Source organism: Pantherophis guttatus, chromosome 1 (genome assembly GCF_059756535.1).
Source record: "Pantherophis guttatus breed Tessera chromosome 1, ASM5975653v1, whole genome shotgun sequence".
Classification (NCBI taxonomy): domain Eukaryota; kingdom Metazoa; phylum Chordata; class Lepidosauria; order Squamata; family Colubridae; genus Pantherophis; species Pantherophis guttatus.
Genome location: NC_142063.1, coordinates 277533335 through 277549363, shown reverse-complemented (window position 1 = coordinate 277549363; position 16029 = coordinate 277533335). Strand labels below are relative to the sequence as shown.

At 40.6% G+C, this 16029-nt stretch overlaps 1 protein-coding gene across 4 annotated transcripts in view; it reads left to right on the top strand.

The window, feature by feature from the left end:
- The first annotated feature begins 4983 nt into the window (after nucleotides 1-4983).
- B3GALNT2 (beta-1,3-N-acetylgalactosaminyltransferase 2) overlaps nucleotides 4984-16029 on the top strand; it is a 31199-nt gene continuing 20153 nt past the window's right edge. For 2 of the 4 annotated variants that reach the window (XM_087882965.1, XM_034428308.3), the window contains exons 1-4: nucleotides 4991-5334; nucleotides 10707-10854; nucleotides 11188-11288; nucleotides 11868-12061. In XM_087882965.1, coding sequence (XP_087739091.1) covers nucleotides 5223-5334; nucleotides 10707-10854; nucleotides 11188-11288; nucleotides 11868-12061 — 555 coding nt within the window. In that variant the 5' untranslated portion in view covers nucleotides 4991-5222. Of the gene's footprint in view, nucleotides 5335-10706; nucleotides 10855-11187; nucleotides 11289-11867; nucleotides 12062-14890; nucleotides 14987-16029 lie in introns of all 4 variants that reach the window. The other 2 variants (XM_034428309.2, XM_034428307.3) reach the window with 2 other exon arrangements.

The window sequence follows — 16029 nt, the reverse complement described above, 5'->3', positions numbered from 1 at the left end:
TAGAGGAATACCTCATGTAAATAAATCCCCATGAATATGAGTTTGATATCAAGAAAAAAGAGTTTATTTTCTGCAGACGTTGGAAATAACATCTGGTAGGGTAGTAGAGGTAGAAAGATAGCAACAATATCAGGCTATCAAAACAACTGGTACCAGCCCTAATTCAAATGTTTAGATTAATTTATTTCTTCTTAATCGCATCATGGAAAACTTTTAGAAATTATTCTAAAAGAATAAAATGCAAATTCATCACAATAAAATAAATGCCACTTACATGCAAAAAAATTAACAAGTTCTAAACAGCGGTTTTCGAGCACAAAAATCCTCATATGGTACTTGCAGGACCACCTCCAACCGCTCTCCCACCGTCCCGTGCGCTCTCACAGAGTGGGCCTCCTCAGGGTGCCTTCAGCCAAACAATGTCGGCTGACGGCCCCCAGGAGGAGAGCGTTCTTTGTGGGAGCCCCGACCCTCTGGAATGATTTGCCCACTGAGCTCAGGACAGCCCCCGACCTCCTTTCCTTCCATCGTCAATTGAAGACGTGGCTCTTTCGTCAACTTAGCTGATCCGCCATGGGTGTACATTGCTATAATTTTAAACTGTTTTAATTGGGTTGTTGATTTTAATTTCATTGTGATTTGTATTGGATATTGTTTTTGTAAGCCACTCTGAGTCCCTCGGGAGAATGGCGGCATATAAATCGCAATAATAAATAAATAAATATACCTACTCATAAATATTTGACAAATAAAAGGATAATTTCAATTCTTCCTCCCCTGTAAAGATTTATTATCAGTCCATCTGGATTACTTTCTTTTGCATTGAGCAGATGCATTTTCTTATTGAGCCATAATCTTTCAGTTCTTTGCATGGGTGACCTAAAAGCTATTTCCAGACATGGGGTTAATGTTCCCTTGGAAGACTACTAAACCTGTGTTTAAATGACTGTTGGGTCATTGGGTCCCATGCAGTGGTGGGTTGCCCCCGGTTTGGACCGGTTCACAAGAAACAGTAGTAAAACTGGCGCGAGGCTCCTCCCACCGACCCCGCATGCCATCAGGAAGCTTCTGTTCATGCAACACATGCGGCCCCGTTGCGAACTGGTAGTAAAGGTAATAGAACCCACCCCTGGTCCCATGGCCCTCCTCTATTCTACAAACATATCAGCTATTTATGACATCAATTTAACAGTCTCCCAGAAGAGAACTAGACCTATGTCTAGAAATAGTTTTAGTGACAGGTCACTTGTGATAGAAAGTTTGAGAGGAACACAGGTGATTTCTCTCCCATTTTACTTTGTGTCCCCCTTTGGGCTAAAAGAGAATGCAGACTTGTCATTAACCATGATTCATCCGAGGCCCTTGTCGCAGCCTGGGAACGGGATGCGGTGGGGGCCTGGATCAAATCGTGCCTTCACGGCCTCTGATCCGACGCAGATCCTGGGCGGCTCCTTGGTTCACCGCTGAGCTCAGGGAAATGAAGCATCAGAAAAGACGCCTGGAGGGTGGTTGGAGATCCGACCGAACACAACTAAGAACCCATATTAGGTCTTATCTTGTGGCGATGGAAGTGGCGAAACGTAACTATTTCGCCACTCTCATTGCATCTGCAGAAAACCGCCCAGCAGCCCTGTTTAGAGTAACCCGCTCCCTCCTTAATCAGGGAGTGAGGGAGGACCCCTTGTAGGGCCGTGCTGAGGATTTTGCACAGTTTCTGCAAGATAAAATCACTCAGATTCAGACCGGGTTGGACTCTGATTGGACAGAGTCCGTTGAGGTGACAGGGGCTAGTCTTGATGGAGACATCTGGGTTGAGTTTGAGCCTGTTTCGTTGGATGACGTGGACAGGATTATGGGTAGGCTGGGGTCCTCCACGTGTTTATTGGACACTTGTCCCTCCTGGCTAGTTTCGGCAGCCAGAGAGGCGACTGGAGACTGGATCCAGGCTGTTGTCAATACTTCGTTAAAGGAAGGGGTCTTCCCCGCTGCACTCAAAGAGGCGGTGGTTCGACCCCTCCTTAAGAAGCCAGCCTGGATCCTGACGTTCTTAACAACTACTGTCCAGTCTCCAACCTTCGCTTTTTAGCGAAGGTTGTTGAGTCCGTGGTGGCGCAACAATTCCCTCAATTCCTGGAGGAAACGGACTACCTCGATCCTTACCAATCCGGTTTCAGGTGTGGTCACAGCACGGAAATGGCATTGGTCGCCCTAGTAAATGATCTCTGGCGGGCCAGGGATGGGGGTTGTTCCTCCATTCTGGTCCTTCTTGACCTCTCAGCGGCTTTCGATACCATAGACCATGGTATCCTGCTGCAACAGCTCAGGGGGATTCGGTTAGGAGGCACTGTTTTACAGTGGTTCTCTTCCTATCTCTCTGGTCGTCTGCAGTCTGTTTGGGCGGGGGGTCAGGGATCCTCCTAGAGGCCTCTCAATTGTGGGGTGCCTCAGGGATCGGTTCTCTCCCCTCTGCTCTTTAACATCTACATGAAACCGCTGGGTGAGATCATTCGTGGTTTTGGGGTGAGGTATCATCAATATGCTGATGATACCCAGCTTTACATCTCCACCCCTGACCACTCTAGGGATGCCCTTTCCGTGATGTCCCACTGCCTGGAAGCGGTGCGGGTTTGGATGGGGAGGAAGAGACTTAGACTCAACCCTTCCAAGACTGAGTGGCTGTGGATGCCGGCATCCCGGGATCTGGAGGTTCCATCTTTAGTGATTGGGGGAGAGACTCTTGCTTCCTCCAACAGGGTCCGCAACTTGGGTGTCCTCCTGGATTCTCAGCTGTCCTTGGATGACCATCTGACGGCCGTAACTAGGGGGGCCTTCACACAGGTGTGTCTTGTGCGCCAGTTGCGCCCTTTTCTAGACCGGGATGCCCTCGCCATGCTCACTCATGCCCTCGTTACCTCTAGGTTGGACTACTGTAATACCCTCTACATGGGGCTGCCCTTGGGATGCATCCGGAGGCTCCAGCTAGTCCAGAATGCAGCCGCGCGGGTAGTTATGGGGGTGTCGAGATACTCCCGTGTAACACCTCTCCTGCATGAGCTGCACTGGCTGTCGGTGGCGTTCCGGATTCATTTCAAGGTGCTGGTGCTTACCTATAAAGCACTTCATGGCTTAGGCCCGGGGTACTTGCAGGACCATCTTCAGCCGCTCTCCCATTGTCCTGTGCGCTCTCACAGAGTGGGCCTCCTCAGGGTACCATCGGCCAAACAATGTCGGCTGACGGCCCCCAGGAGGAAAGCGTTCTCTGTGGGAGCCCCGACCCTCTGAAATGGATTGCCCACTGAGCTCAGGGCAGCCCCCGACCTTCTTTCCTTCCGTTGCAAGCTGAAGACGTGGCTCTTCCGTCAACTCAACTGATCCGTTTGGGGGTACACTGTTATAATTTTTAATTGTTTTAATAGGGTTGCTGATTTTAATTTTTATTTCATTGTGATTTGTATTGGAAATTGTCATTTTGTAAGCCGCCTTGAGTCCCCAGGGAGAAAGGCGGCATATAAATCGCAATAATAAATAATAAATAAATAAACCACATCCCAGCTTTTACATATTTCAAGTTGATATGTGACAGCCTGAGGTTTGCAAGTAGCATGGGTATGCTTCCTTCCACTTCAATGGCAGCGCTGGCAGTGAAATGCCATGGCTAATAGTACTCAGAAGTAGGTCAAGTAGTACACAACATGGTGGCACTGCTCCTCACAAAAGTAATAAAAATATTCCTTGTATTTCTGAAGCAGCAGAAAACTTAGAATTTGAGCCAAAATTAACAATGACAGAGCTTGACTTTTCCTAGCTTAAACTGACCATGTTTTTTTCCCCCAAAAGTCAGTTCTAAAACTCTATCAAACAATTTCTGAACACATTTTTTTAAAAAGTGGTCTTGCGTTCTTCAAAAGAAATGCTATGTCTATGTACATAAGGAACATTTGCAAAGTGTTGGTCAGGCATTACCTAGACCAGGGCTGTCAAACTCCCAGCCCGTGGGCCAGATGTATCATGTGCTAGCCATGCCCACGCCCGGTTTAGTGAAGGGGAAAAAAAATCCCAATACGTCATGGGACACCGCCATGACTTGAGTTTGACAATCCTGACCTAGACTAAACCTCTTGCAAAAGCTGGATGTTCAGTTTTCCCAACAATCGAAGCCAAAATGGCCATGGAGAGCCATGCCATGGACTGAAGGGAGAAGCCTCAAGTGACTGATAGGATCTGAGCAGATCCCATCCCTGATTTTGTCATCATCCACACTGTCAATGACAATAGATTGTTCTTATGGCTTGGCTCCTTATCAGAAGAAGGAAGATGCTATTTTAACACTGGAACAACTACAGGCACATTCAGGTTTCCTTTTTAGTGGACTGGTTACACGATGAAAGCCATACCCGGAGGATATTTCCTTTAAAATGGTAAGCAGGGCATCTTCATGCATGTTTACTGGGACTTGAGAACAAGTTTTTGATTTCTTCCTGTTCCAACAAAAATGACAGTTCCCTTTACAAACTTCACATTTCCCAAAAGATTGGGCGAATCCCACCTCGTTTATCAAATGCTACTCAGTTGCAAAATTTTGTTTTAAAAAGATTTGTTCAGCAATTGAAGTGTGTGTGTGTGTGTGTGGGAGGGTGTTTTTGTAAAAATGGAAAGGCCAGATGTGTGAAATAAAAGTTTTCCCATTAGGTGCCTATTTTTAACCTTCACGTCGAAGAACTCTCATTCTCTCTCTTATTATTTAAGGTGGAGGGGGGAGGGAAGGTACAAAAATAACCTGCAGTTTTATAAACACCGTGCGGGCCTTTTCCTACCTCCTCTTTCTTCTCTCCTTTCCACGGAGTCACCAGGAGTTTTAAAAAAAAATCACCTAGAAGGCGATCTCCTTTGCTCACCTCCAGCCTTCGCCTCTTGCGAGGTGGGCACAGAGAGAGAGAGAGAGAGAGAGAGAGAGAGAGAGGCGCTGTCGGATCGCGCCAAGGTCAAGCCGCTTCCGCTCAGCGGCGAGGCATTGTGGGGATTGTAGTGCGGAGGCCCGGCTTTGCGCACACGCTTTCCTGGTCCGGGGCGGGACTCTGGCTTTGGGCCGGGCGCGGGAGGGGCCGGCGAGGGTCTCTGGTGCCGGAGCGAGGGAAGGCGAAGGAGACCTTGCCTGTCTCTGCGGGTCCGTCCCGTCTCTGCTCCGAGAGAGGCCGCGACGGCTGGGCAGCGGCCGGCGGCCAATGCGAAATTGGTTGGTACTTCTCTGCCCGTGTGCGGTCGGGGTCGTGCTGCACCTTTGGCTTCTCCTCCTCAGCTGCCCGGCCAGCGGCCCCGGGAAGCAACACCCGGCAGGTAAGTGGCGGAGGGAGGGCGGGCATCGCACCCAAGCCTGCCCGTTTGCCGTCCTCCCGCAGGGGAGGCGAGGGGGTCAGGCAGAGGCATCTTGCGGGAGGGCCTCCTTTGCACGGCGCCGTTGTGCCGTCCGTTCTGCTCACGGTTTCGGAAAGACCGGGCAGGAGATAAGAGGAGGAGGCGGGCAGCGCTGTTTCCTCCTCCTTGCAGCCGAGCGGTGGGGCAGGGTCGCCCGGGCTCTGGAGGGCAAGCCGAGAAGAGGTGGGGCAGCTCCTCAATCTCGGTCGAGAAGAAGGGAATGGCCAGCAGCCCTTCTCAGGCGAACCGAGGTTGCTTTGGAGGAATAAGCGCGAGGTATGTTGCGTGTCTTGGGAGATTCTCATTCATCCAGGTCGTGGTTGTCCCAAAGGTGCTTTTTTTTCCCCCAAGAGGCAACTGGACTTTTTGGTTTTTCTTTGAAGACGTTTCGCTTCTCATCCAAGAAGCTTCTTCTTCAGAGCTGGAGAAGCTTTTTGGATGGTAAGTGAAACGTCTTCGAAGAAAAACCAGAAAGTCCAGTTGCCTCTTGGGAAAAAAAAAAGCACCTTTGGGTATGTTGGTGTCTTTCATGGAGGAAAGAGCTTGGAGGGTTTGGATCAGGGGGAGATACCCTTTCACCAGGTAGGAGAAAAAGTGCAGGATTGGGATATGCAGTCCCCCAACGTTTGGAGAGAGGCTTGATAAAAGTAAGGGGGGGAAATGGCAGATGCTGAAGAACGGAGTGGGCTTGATAAAATTTGAATTTTGTTGTTGTTGCTTTTTTTGACTAGTTCCACCAGCTGGAGGCATATGTTTGCATAGCTGCAATTCTTCAAACAGTTAAGGTCAAAAATCCTTGCTAATCTACTGCAAATTAGATACAGCTGCCAGTAGATATGAATAATTTTTGCTCATTCCTGTTGTGGAGTAAAATATGGAGCAGGAGTTGAGAAATAGAAGAAAAGAAAAGAAATTAGATTGCTTTCCATAGAGACTTTCCTTCAAGTCAGACCTTAACTTCTGGTGATTTCATGGGTACCTTCAGGCAGGGTTTTGTTGACAGCTGTAGGGAAGGAGATGTTTACTGCTTTCTGGGATATTATTTCCACTTCCCAGAGTAACCTATAGTTCTGGTGTTCTTATATATGAGAAACTTGTGGTTATCTGGGGTAAAGAAGAGCTAGTAAATGTCACACTAAGAGTCTTATGTATTAAGTGTTGTGATGGGTGACTTCTGTCAATCCTAGCAGTTATAATTAGTCAGGTTTTGAGAAGGTTAGGGCATTCTTTTTGCCTGAATTTAATTTTTTGCAATTTTTTTCAATGATACATGAATGACCTTGTCTTTAAAATCAAAGATAATTTAAAATTAAAAAGCATAATATCTACCAAGCAGCGTTTCTCAACAATTTCAACTGTTAGGATCTCACGCAAGCCTGAAAAAAAGATATAGCAGTTTTAAAAAGTGGTTGGGTTTGCAGTCCCCTAACTGTCCTTTCAAATCACTTTGAAGTTTGCAAATCTCTTGTGTGTGGGTGTGTATTAGCGAGAAGCTTCACTCCCAAAAAAGGGCAAGGCCAGAACAAAAAAAATAAATTGTTTAAATTAATAACTTTAATTAGCTATAAAATGAAAAGCTGCATTTAAAAAACTAAACTATCCTTATCAATATATACCAATCATTCTTTTTTGCACCCACAAATTTCTCAAAGTATTATCTTCTTTGGGAGAAACAGCCAAAGAAAAAGAATAACAAAGGGTTATTCGTAAAAGAAGAGGGGAAATAGAAAATAGTTGTTTTATTTTTATCAGTTTTAAGATTATATTCCCCCCTCCCCCAATTCACAGGTATTATGTGGGAGAAAACTTCATTTTCCTGTTGGGTAAATACCATCTGTTTATATCATCTTCCTCTTATTTTGGCCAAACAACTTTTCTTTTCAAGATCTTGAGTTGTAGTCAAGTATTATTATTTCTCCTTCCAGAGTAATGGTAGAAGGCAGAAAGCTAATAAAAAATACAGACCTCCACAAACATGTTGAAGTTTTCTGTTACAGATTATTAAATAGAAGCATTAGGGAATTGAAATCAAATTCCTCAAACCACTTATGAAGCAGATATAATGAATAATTAAGTTCTCTCTCTTTTTTAAAGTGTCTCTAGAAAAATAGATAATCTAAGGAACTAAGATTTACAGACAGAGCTTCTGTGATTGAGCATCATGCGCTATTACTTGCCACATCTGTTTAAAGTCTTCTCAGACATTTTTTCAAATATCCCAGATGATGAAATAAAAACATATTGTTCATAAAAAACAACCCCTTGTGTTTCAGTGCTAAAACACAGGTATAGCATTTGCAGCTAGACTTGCTCATTATGTGTCAATAATACATTTCATTCAATTTTGATTTAAGAAGTTGTGTGAACTAGCTATGGTTTATAGTTTGGCAGCTGTGCAAATTCATCTGATCAGTGTTTTAAATCATAGTGAATAAACTATAGTGTGTGATATTTGAATCCAGTTCCATTTCATTATTTAGATTAATTTCTATAAAAAAGAACCAAAGACAAATTCTTACATAAAAATAGCTATATATTACCATCTGTGGATTTTGGCAAGTTACTGGATCCTATTCCTTTCTCTTGACCACACATAGAATCATGAAAATCTGTGATTTTCTCCCCAATTGTAGACTAGGAATGGGGAGAGGAAAACAGCCCTCTTTTGGTAATGAGTTTCTCAGGGATTTAGGGATTTTCCATTTAATGTTCTCAAAGCTACAGCAACAATATCTGTCTCCTTTCTTCCAATAGCAGGTGCATAAGCAAGATGCTCAAGTAATTAACATTCAACTCCAGGCATTTTTGGATGACGTTGATTCTCAGGATCCATTTCAGCCCAGATTTAAGTGCAGTTTTGAGACAGAAACAGCCATGATTTCCCCAGGGACGGCATTTACCAATAAAGAAACAAAACTCTTTTAGCTTCTCCTGAATCTCTCAGTAGCATTCTTATCATCAATCACAGTGTATTTCTGAAATGGGCATCTAAGTTACAGATATAATTTTTTGGTGATTCTGCTTCTGTTCAGGTGTCTAATTTGATATAATTATGCTGAAGAATTACCAATTGTAAGAAGGTAATATTTGAGGGTTTTCTAGATCTCTGTTTTATCTCACATGTTTTATTCTGCATGTAACTTCTGCAGAGATTATGGTATCAGAGGATGTAGGCTGAGAGATCCTCAGCATATAGCTGAAGTTCAGTTATTTTTGTAATTTCATCTCATTCAAATGGAGACAGTGAATGTCCTGAATCAGTGTCCAATTGAGTAATGACTGGACAGAGACCAAAGTTCAGTCCAGAAAGTTAGATGTGCATTTAGTGAGAAATTCGTCTGCCAAGTTTTTCTCTTCATAAGCTACACTACTTTCCATTCTCTTTCTGAGTGCATTTCAAAGCATGACTCTTGCTATTAAAGCCCCAAATAATTAGGGGGCAGTGTACAGTGTCTGGAGGAATTATTTCCCCATGTATACTTTGACCATCTCGGGGATTTCTTCTTTAGATACCTCTGTTGACTGAAGTTAAATGAGTGACTATAAGAGAATGGGTGATCGTTTCATTTTGTCCATGAAATGTTCTGTTCAGAAAGGCTTGTCTGGTCCCCCACATGGTTTTGAATGCAAAATTGAGATATTTCCGTCACTTCACATGTTGTTGATTTAATTTAATTGATTTAGAGAAAAACGAAATCCTTTGTCTTAGGTAATTAAACCTAAGTAAATGCTATTTTTATGCATTTTATATTCTTCATACTGATTTTATTGAACTCTGTTATGCTTGCTTTCTTTTTATGAAATACACCCATAGAAATGTATTATGATGATAAAGTAATTGATCAGTCTTTCTGGAGATGATGGAATTCTCACTGAAGAACAAAGAAAAATTATAAAATGCGGGCAGTTTCCATTAACATAGCTGCTTCCAAGGAAAACACATAAATGTGTATAACACTAATTCAGACTACATATCTTCTTATTCATATTGTACATTGGTTTTCAGCTTATCAGCAAATAATTTCTTTTTCTTCGAATGATAAAATATTAGTTGAAAGGAATCCAATTGTGTTTTCCACCAATTTTTCTGAATTAAAAAGAGGGCAGCACTGATAATCTTCATAAATGTACTATTAAAAGACATAGTTGGAAGATCATCAAGATCCATACTAGATCTGAAACACAAAATTTGTTGATTTTTTTTTTTTTGGAGTTCATACTAAAATTAAAACTGAAATTATATCTTGTACATTATGTGCAGTCATTTTTCTAAACAGAGTTGGCATTTAGTTGATTTGACACTTAATTCTTTTTATTCTCAAATTAAGCAGAATGAGATGAAACTGATCTTTTGCCAGGGCTAAATATAAATCTGAATATATCCATTATACAATAATTTATTAAAAATAAACCATGAATACATGCTGTCATCCATGATGGAATGTAAATTACTTGTCTTGTTTATTGGATTTATGAAACCATAACAGTTAAAACTAAATCACTGTACTTAATGATAGTCGGGTATAGTTATGTATATCTAAATATAGTATGTATCTGCAGGTTGGGAACCTGTGGCTCACTAGATGCTTCTGAAGTACATTTCCTAGCATTTCTCACCATTGTTATTGCCAGATAAAGCTACTGTAAGGGAAATGTAATTCAGTAATATCTGGGAAGCCTTGTTTCCTATGTTCCTGTAATATTTATGATGCATGGATATCGCTCATATGACTGTATTAACAACTTAGCTTCTCATTTTTAGAATCATTTCATTATATCTAAGCTGTATCTGTTTTACCATCTAATTCAGTGGTGTCAAACTCGTGTCCTCACGGCAGCGTCACGTGACATATCACAACTTTTCCCCCCTTCGCTAAACTGGGCATGGGCGTGGCCAGCATGTGACACATCCCCAAGTTTGACATCCCTGATCTAATTTTTTTATCTATTTGGGTTAAAATACAGCAAATAAATATTAATCTTTTAAGGAAGAGAATATAGTATTTTTTAATATAGGAAATACACACACACACAATATAATCATATTCTGTATTCTTATATATTTATATTCAATTCTTTGTATTAATGTTTCAGTTATCAGGATATGTGAAACTATTTCCAGTATCTTATTCTAAATTTTAGTAAATATTTTCTTCTAAAATCTTTTTTCTCATTTTATATGGATTTGGCTAAAATGTTTACAAATAATTGAAAAATGTCTTTTTTTATAACATTGATCTGCATACTTGTTTCCTTATTTCTCTGCTAAAATATTTTTAATTTATACTTCTTAGGTCTACTGGCTTTCTTTCCTCACTGGAAACCAAAACATTATGATGTTATTGTAGGGATACTCTCTGCACGACACAATGATGGATTGCGGAATGCTATAAGGAATACTTGGTTTAGGCATTTGAAGCAGCATCCAACTTTAAGTCATCGGTAATTCATCAATCTTACTGCCTTCATTCAAGAAGATGCAAATCTAACATTTATAGGTTCTCATTTAAATGAATTATTTTAAGAAATTCTTAGCACATTTGAATAAGAGCCCAAAACTTATATTAAACAGAATGCTTACATGGCCTTTCCTTTCCTTTCCTTACATGCCTTATCAAGAAAAATCTTGTTTTTCTTAATAGTTTCGATGAAATTCTCAGAATTAGCCTGTATAATTAGAATTTTACATGCATACATGTGTTTTACTGTTTGAAAAAAAAGGTAACAGAACCGGGCTAATAGAAGAAAAAATAAATGTTGTTAATCTTATTTTAGTGTCCTTGTGAAGTTTATAATCGGTATACATGGATGTGATGTGCCAGTAGAAGATAGAGAAGATCCTTATTCATGCAAACTTCTAAATATCTCTAATCCAGGTAAGAACTGAAGGTTTTTTGGAGAAAAAGATACATTGTATGACATTCCTATAATCAGTCATAGAAAATATTGTAGCTGCTCCTATCCACAGAAGTATTGTTAAATGCATTTAAATAGGAGCTCTGATATTTTCAAGTAGTTGTGATAATTAACAACTTTTTCATTGTAATGAGCCAGAAAATAAGCTACAATCTCACCTATCCATGTTAATTTTAATAATATTTGAAGTATATGTGATATTGTTCTAAACGAGGGGTGTCAAACTCGTGACAACACGTTATCGTCATGTGACGTATTGCAACTTCCCCCCTTCATTAAAATGGGTGGGTGTGGCTAGCGTGTGACGCATCTGGCCTGCGGGCTGCAAGTTTGACACCCCTGTTCTAAACTATGTTCTATGTTAAGGATTAAGGTGTAAATGCTGTTCATGCACTGTGCCTGCTCTAGATGGTATAGAAATATAGAAAGTTTCCTTTTATGGTAAAATAAGAATGTCTGAAAGAGTTACTGAGTCTTGATTGCTTTCTTCTTATTTTAGATGAGCTTGGTTTGCCCTCTTTCTTAATTTTTTTCATTAGTTTTGAATCAAGAAATTGAAGCCTTCACTTTGCCAGAGGATGATACTTCGGTGCTCTCAGAAGACAGAGTTGTCAGTGTGCATTTCAAAGTCCTTTATCCGATTGTCATCACCAGTCTTGGGGTATTCTACGATGCTAAGGGTGTTGGATTCCAGAGAAACATTACAGTGAAACTATACCAAGCAGAACAAGAGGTATGCCATGTTCCGGCAATTGTTTTAATAGAATAGACCAAATCCATAGTCTCTTTAGGTGTGGAACTAAGCAGGGATTATTAAAGAGATAGTAGATATTCATGAAGAATGAACAGGCAACATGACTTGTGGTGCTGTTATCTGCAATTCATTTGACTAGTGTGTTTCTTAATCATTGTTTTAATTGGGGCTATCAGAAGTAGCTACTAAAACAGAATAAGTGGGAATAATGGGGGTGAAGTGAAGGATAAGTAATCAGTAATGTGTGTTATATACAGTGTGTGAGCATTTGAGGACCAGATTGTCGGGCGATATGCTGACTCTAAACCGCTTAGAGAGGGCTGTAAAGCACTGTGAAGCGGTATATAAGTCTAAGTGCTATTGCTATTTAGAAGTCTGAAAATAGCATATGGTAGTTATGTCCAAATTTTTTGAAGTCTTCATTCTGTACTGTAGTACTCATGGCACTTTAAGGAAAGAACACAGACCTGAAAAAACAAAAAAACATTTAAACTTTAAAGCAAATAATAAAATGTAGTTTCCAGGTCTTGAGCCACAGTTTGTCAACAATTTCTAACCAAAACAATGTGAAGGGGAAACTGGAGACTGCATGGGTTTCAGTCACCCTGTTTTACATCTGCACTAAGTATAGAAGAGTGTTGTTATTTTCCGAGTGTCCTTTTGAATGGATGGCTTTGTTTATTGGATTTTTGTAAACTGCATCTCAAAAATTTGCACATTGTAAAATGGAATCTAAATGAAGCAGCAATGTGATCTTGTAGCTTCTTCAGAAGTAAATCCAACAAAGCTCAGTGGGGCTTACCACTAAGTAGATATGTAAAGCATTGCAGCCACAATATGAATACTAAATAAACTCCTTTGCCTTGCAGTACTTATTAAAGGCAGAAATTCTTTACCTTTTTCTCAGCTCTGGTTCTGTCAATGCATTGCTGTAGCAGATGAATTCTGCTACATGGCTTTTCAGAAGTCCATTGTGAATCAAAGTTCAATCTTGTGGTCAGCATTCTGCTACCATAATACATTTTTAACACAATTATTTGAAACTTTAGGTTTAAGGAAGGTTCTCATAGAATTTAATCTCAGAATTGCTTTCAAAATAGACCAGTGTTGCAATTAGCAGCTTGAGAGGGCATTATAGGTAGGTTTATACTTAGAGGTTCATGAGTAATCTGTCTGACTGCGTGATAAGATTTTAAGTATTTCAGACCTATCCCTTGGCCGTGTTACACAGTAAACATTATTGAGCATTCAGAGGCAATTCAACTTTGATTTAATACAGGGAAGAGTATTGTATTTGAATGCTAAATAATGTTTACTGTGTAACATGGCCAAGGGATATGTGTGACATGAAAATTGGTTTAATCACTGGTACATTTTTTCTCTATGGCTATGAAATGTTAATTCACTATCACCAGGTGTCCACAGATTAACATGTTTCCTTTCTTGGAGTGAATGCCTGGCATTTGCAGAGAAGTGCATTGCATATCACCCTCTAGAGCAGGGGTCCTCAACCTATGAACTGCGGTCCACTACTAGGCTGCGGGTCAATCACCACTGGGTTGCGTAAAGGGCCGGTCGTGCACATGGCCCCACTCGTGCGAGCCTCATTGAAGGCGCTTATGGCCCCACTCACGTGAGCTCCATCGTAGGTACTTGCGGCCCCACTCTCATGATTGTTGTTGCCGGTGCTTGCGACTCCACTTGCACGAATGTCACAGGTGCTTGTGTATGCATGCATGCGCACATGTGCTTGTCCCTCCCACAAAATCATCCCCACTATCCCCCCTCGCCCTGCTCTGGGCCATCAACGTGGAAAGGTTGGGGAACTCTGCTCTAGAGAGTTTTTATTTATGTTGTAACTTGGATATGGTAAGAAGTGGTAGTCTTCTGGGCTGCGTGAGCAGTTTTTTCTCCAGAACAAATAGTAGAGGAATCTTCTGCATATACTAGAATGTGCTAGTTTTAAAGAGATTAAAGATGGATTATGATAAAGTTAATATTTAGGTTGGTAAATAATAACATTGAATTACTACTGGTAATAAAAATTTACTTTAATGCAGGGGTGGATTAATGCATTTTTATATAGACATATAAACCTCCAAAAGTTATGTTTATGATTGTTAGGTAGATTAAAATATCAAAATTATTTTTGTTTTGACTGTGGTTCATTTCAGTGTGAGAGAAATTGACTATGACAATAAAGTTTTGCCACAGTCTCCAAAACATATGAAACTTCTTAAAGCATGTATTAACAGAATAACAGAGTTGGAAGGGACCTTGGAGATCTTCTAGTCCAGTGGTTCTCAACCTGTGGGTCGCGACCCCTTTGGGGGTCGAATGACCCTTTCACAGGGGTCGCCTAAGACCATCGGAAAACACATATTTTCAATGGTTTTAGGAATAATTTTATGGTTGGGGGTCACCACAACATGAGAAACTGTATTAAAGGGTCACGGCATTAGGAAGATTGAGAACCACTGTTCTAGTCCAATCCCCTACTCAGACAAATGGTTGCCCAATCTCTTAAAAACTTCCAGTGTTGGAGCATTTACAACTTCTGGAAGCAAGTTGTTCAAACATCTCTGTTTTCAACAACATAGTAGCGTTTTTGTATCTGTTAAGAGTAGGATACTAAAAAGCTTGAATTTATCAAAATTGCATCATCATACATAAAAGTGATTTACATGTTTTACTTTGTTTTAAGATCCAGTTATGGTTTTTTTTTTTCTTCATGAACTGGCCAAGAAGATGTGACTTTTCATGAATGATTTTCCTGGCTCACAAATGGGTTACTTATTATTTCCATAGGAGGCACTCTTCAGCGCTCGTTTTAGTCCACCTAGTTGTGGAGTACAAGTGAGCAGACTTTGGTACAAACCTGTAGAACAGTTCATTCTGCCAGAGGTATGTGCAGTGTATTTATGGGGCATACTGTACATTGATTCTTTCTCAATTCTTTTTTCATTTATTCATATTTGCTCAGCATTTTGTTGTAATTAATTTAAAAAAAATGGATTTAGGACTCGCATAGGACCTGCTAGTCATCTTTTTGTTTTGAAATGTAAAGTTCTTGATACTATTCATTTATTTTTCACATTTCTGAACCATCTCTCTCGAAGAGTAACTTATTAAGAGCTTAATAACATCATAGAAATTAAATACAAGATTTCCTGAATTTGTTTCCACATGTAGTATAGAAGCAGGGCCGGATTTTCCTATAGGCTAACTAGCCTTCTGCCTAGGGCCTCAAGATCAAGAGGGGCCTACATTCAAATTGTTAGCAAAATTAAAATTACACTTTCACTATAGGTGAAAGGGCCTCATAAGTGGAATAGCCTAGGGCTTCTTTTCATCTAAATCCGGCCCTGTATAGAAGCATAATATTACATAAGTTTTGGTCATGAGGTGAAAACAAAAGGTATTATATTGCATTCTGGAATTATAAAGTTTAAAGCAGTAGATAGTGACTAGATCAGGAAAAATAACCGGATGGGTTTAGATTTGGAATCGAGATCAATGAGTACAACTTGTGAATTCTGGAATAAAATTCTGTTTCAAAGCCTGATTTCTGTAAAGCTGGCCAACTTTATTCATTCAGGCATGAACAACCATTCCCATACGTTTGGAGTTCAAACTAGCTGCTTTATTGTTCCCTGCCCATAAAACAGGAATCTCCCCAAACGGGCAGCTTTCACCTGGGAAAAACTAGATAAAGCTCAAAGGCATTTCGGAGAGGTCATACCTTTCCCTCTTGCATTTATGTAGTGAGTCCAATTCCCTGCTTCAGCCCTTCTCCCGATTGGGATGGTTGCTCTTCAACAGTTCATGTCTCTAATTCTGAGGCTGATTTCTTTTTTTTTTAAAAAAAACATTCTGCTAAGGGGTATATAAATCATTAACAGTGAACAAAAATGTGTGTAGAAAAAGTATGTTGATCTGAGATCTAA